General features: G+C 63.0%; 1 protein-coding gene across 1 annotated transcript in view; it reads right to left on the bottom strand.

Moving 5' to 3' along the window:
- LOC102484741 (reticulon-4 receptor) overlaps positions 1 to 580 on the bottom strand; it is a 25,575-nt gene extending 24,995 nt beyond the window's left edge. Inside the window, 1 exon segment of the mRNA XM_027767198.1 lies at positions 299 to 580. Coding sequence (XP_027622999.1) covers positions 299 to 580 — 282 coding nt within the window.
- Between the last annotated feature and the right edge of the window lie 1,888 nt (positions 581 to 2,468).

Genomic DNA, 2,468 nt, shown 5'->3' with positions numbered 1-2,468 from the left:
AGACCCACTGGGTCGGGGCGGGCTCAGTGGCACAGGCAGCCATGGGTCCTCGCCCGCCCAGATCTGAATGCCAGCGTGGAGCTCAGTGACAAGCCCAGCTGAGGCCTCGCAGCTGGAGTGGCATGCGGTGGGCAGGGTGGGACCCATGTACGTCTGGGCCCTGGATTCCCAGCAGCCTCGGGTCCTGCCCGACTTCCACGTCCACACACTGCCCTCACTCCGTAGGATGCACCTCGTATGTGCGGGGCTGACACCAGACACAAGTCGGCCCCCGCCTGGCCCTCCACCCAGCCCTCACCCCCTTCTCCAGAGCCCCACGGTCCCCACACAGAGGGGAGGTGCCTTCCCACCACGAGCACACCGAGTCAAGAACACCACCTTTGGCCAACAGCCGTGGAATACCGACGAGGCCTCGGGTGATCAGGGCGGTGCTGCCAAGGTCACACAGCCAGCCGGCACTGCACAAGCTGATCCCGTCGCTGCCCAGTCTCGGGGTGGCAGTGGAGTGGGGGGAGGACTTCTGGCAAGTCCCTGAGCCGGCCCCATCTGGGCCCTGGCAGGAGGTGAATAAAGGCACCATCTCGACAAGGTCGCAATGGCTGGGACCAGTTGAGGACACAGTGCTGGGAGCTTAGACATGCCAGGAGTAATCCGAGAGGGCTCCCTGGAGGAGGTGAGGCCGGCACTACCCTGAGCCCCTGGATACTTCCTGGACGCAGCCCCACCCGCTTCCTCGATGGGCCCCTCACCCAGCTTCAGCCTTGGTCTGACATTTCCCGTGACATTTGCTGCGAAGAAATAGAGTCATAAATCCAAAGGTTAAATTTGCACATCGCCTCGCACTGCGGGATGAAGCTGTGGGCCATCCACCCACCAGGTAGCCCGTGGGCGCAGGGTGTGTGAGATGGCCCACCCATCCGGGGCCCTTGCTGGGGCTCCAAGGTCCCCTCCTCGCCTCCCAGCCCTCGGAGGGATTCAGGTACCGTTTTCCAGAACAGTTCCTGGGCATTCCAGGCCTTGAAGCGGTTGGCCTAGAGATGCCCGTCGGAGTGTGCTGCACCCGGGGAGACCCTAAGCCCTGAGACTCCCTGTGGGTAACAGAGCTCTGTTGGCACCACGAAGCCTCGATGTGACCACCAAACCCTGATCCATACCCACCAAAGCTGGACGAAGCGTCATGGAGCATGATCGGTGATGACAAGTTGGGCGTGCCAGGGTGCTCACCAGGGAGCCCAAGAGCACCCCGGGTGCCGGACAGGCTGCTCAGAGCAAAGCTGGGTCAGCTGCCGACCCCCATGTCTCGGCTCCACAGCCCAGGGCCTCGAACAGGGCTCACCACCTGCCAGGCCCACCTGGGCCCATACGGGATCTGATTCCTGCCTGCTCAGCACACCGAAGGCTGCTCTGGGAAGTCTGCCCTTGTCTTTGGCTCCACCCCCTTGGTCTGGCTGCTCTCCGGAGCGTCCTGGGGTACCGGGATCTAGCCACAGCATAGTGCCACCATCACCCGATCCTCCACTATCCCCCAGCCGGGCGAGACAGAGACAGGGCAGGCGAGGCAGAGCTGAGTGCAGGGGGCCTCCCTCGGGCCGGTCAACAGCCGGAAGCAGATTGCACGCGCTATGATTCTCAGAGGCCTCAGCCGGGCTGGGAGAGGAGCGGATCCCAGAAGCCCTGTCCCGGAAGTCAGTCGGCTGAGTGCCAGGGGAGGGGCCGTGACCACGCCCCCCGCCTGGCTGGCCCGAAGGGGAGCAGGGTGGGCCTTGGGCAGGGCCGCACCTCCCGGATCCAGCTACACGATGCGCGCAGCACCAGAGGCCAGTGCAGGTCTAGATAAATAACTTCAGGTGCATTTGCAGGAAGGAATTCCACACACCCCAGTAAACCTCGGATGCACAAGAATAGTCCCGATGTGCAAAATGTTTAAAATACAGTGACAAAAGAAGAAACGGCAGCTCAAAACACCCAGTGTGGTGGGACCCAGCTGGGCCCACGCGTTCCGGGGACGGTGTGAGTTGATGCAGGGAGGTGCGGAGGTGCACCCACCCCTCTGGCCGGGCTCCCACTGGCCGCCCTGTGCTGGTCTGTCCTATAAAAGCATTTCATCCTAGAAACTTAGGGCGGCAAGGATCACACCCTTCATTTGCCTGGCTCAGAGCGGGGTCTGCCGGGCCAGAGCCAAATAAGTCAACGGCCATAAGCAAAACACAGCATCTGGGCGCCACGGGGGCGTGGGGACGCTCCGACTGCAGGGCAGGGACACCAAGGGGTTCGGACCTGAGGGGGTACGCTTGGGGCTAGAGAGGCAGGCAGGGTCGCCAACCCAGTTCCTACTGACCTGGAGGCCCAGGCTTCAGGTCGCTGCAGAGAGCCAGGTCTCCCTGCCTGGGGTCAGAGGTCAGGGTGCACTTGGGAGCAGGGCATCATGAATTTTATTGACCAGGACCCCCTGCGACAGGGCTGGGAGG

Source organism: Tupaia chinensis, unplaced genomic scaffold (assembly GCF_000334495.1).
Source record: "Tupaia chinensis unplaced genomic scaffold, TupChi_1.0 Scaffold144015_1, whole genome shotgun sequence".
Lineage (NCBI taxonomy): Eukaryota > Metazoa > Chordata > Mammalia > Scandentia > Tupaiidae > Tupaia > Tupaia belangeri.
The sequence above is the reverse complement of the archived record's forward strand: the minus strand, read 5'-3'. Positions and strand labels throughout refer to the sequence as shown.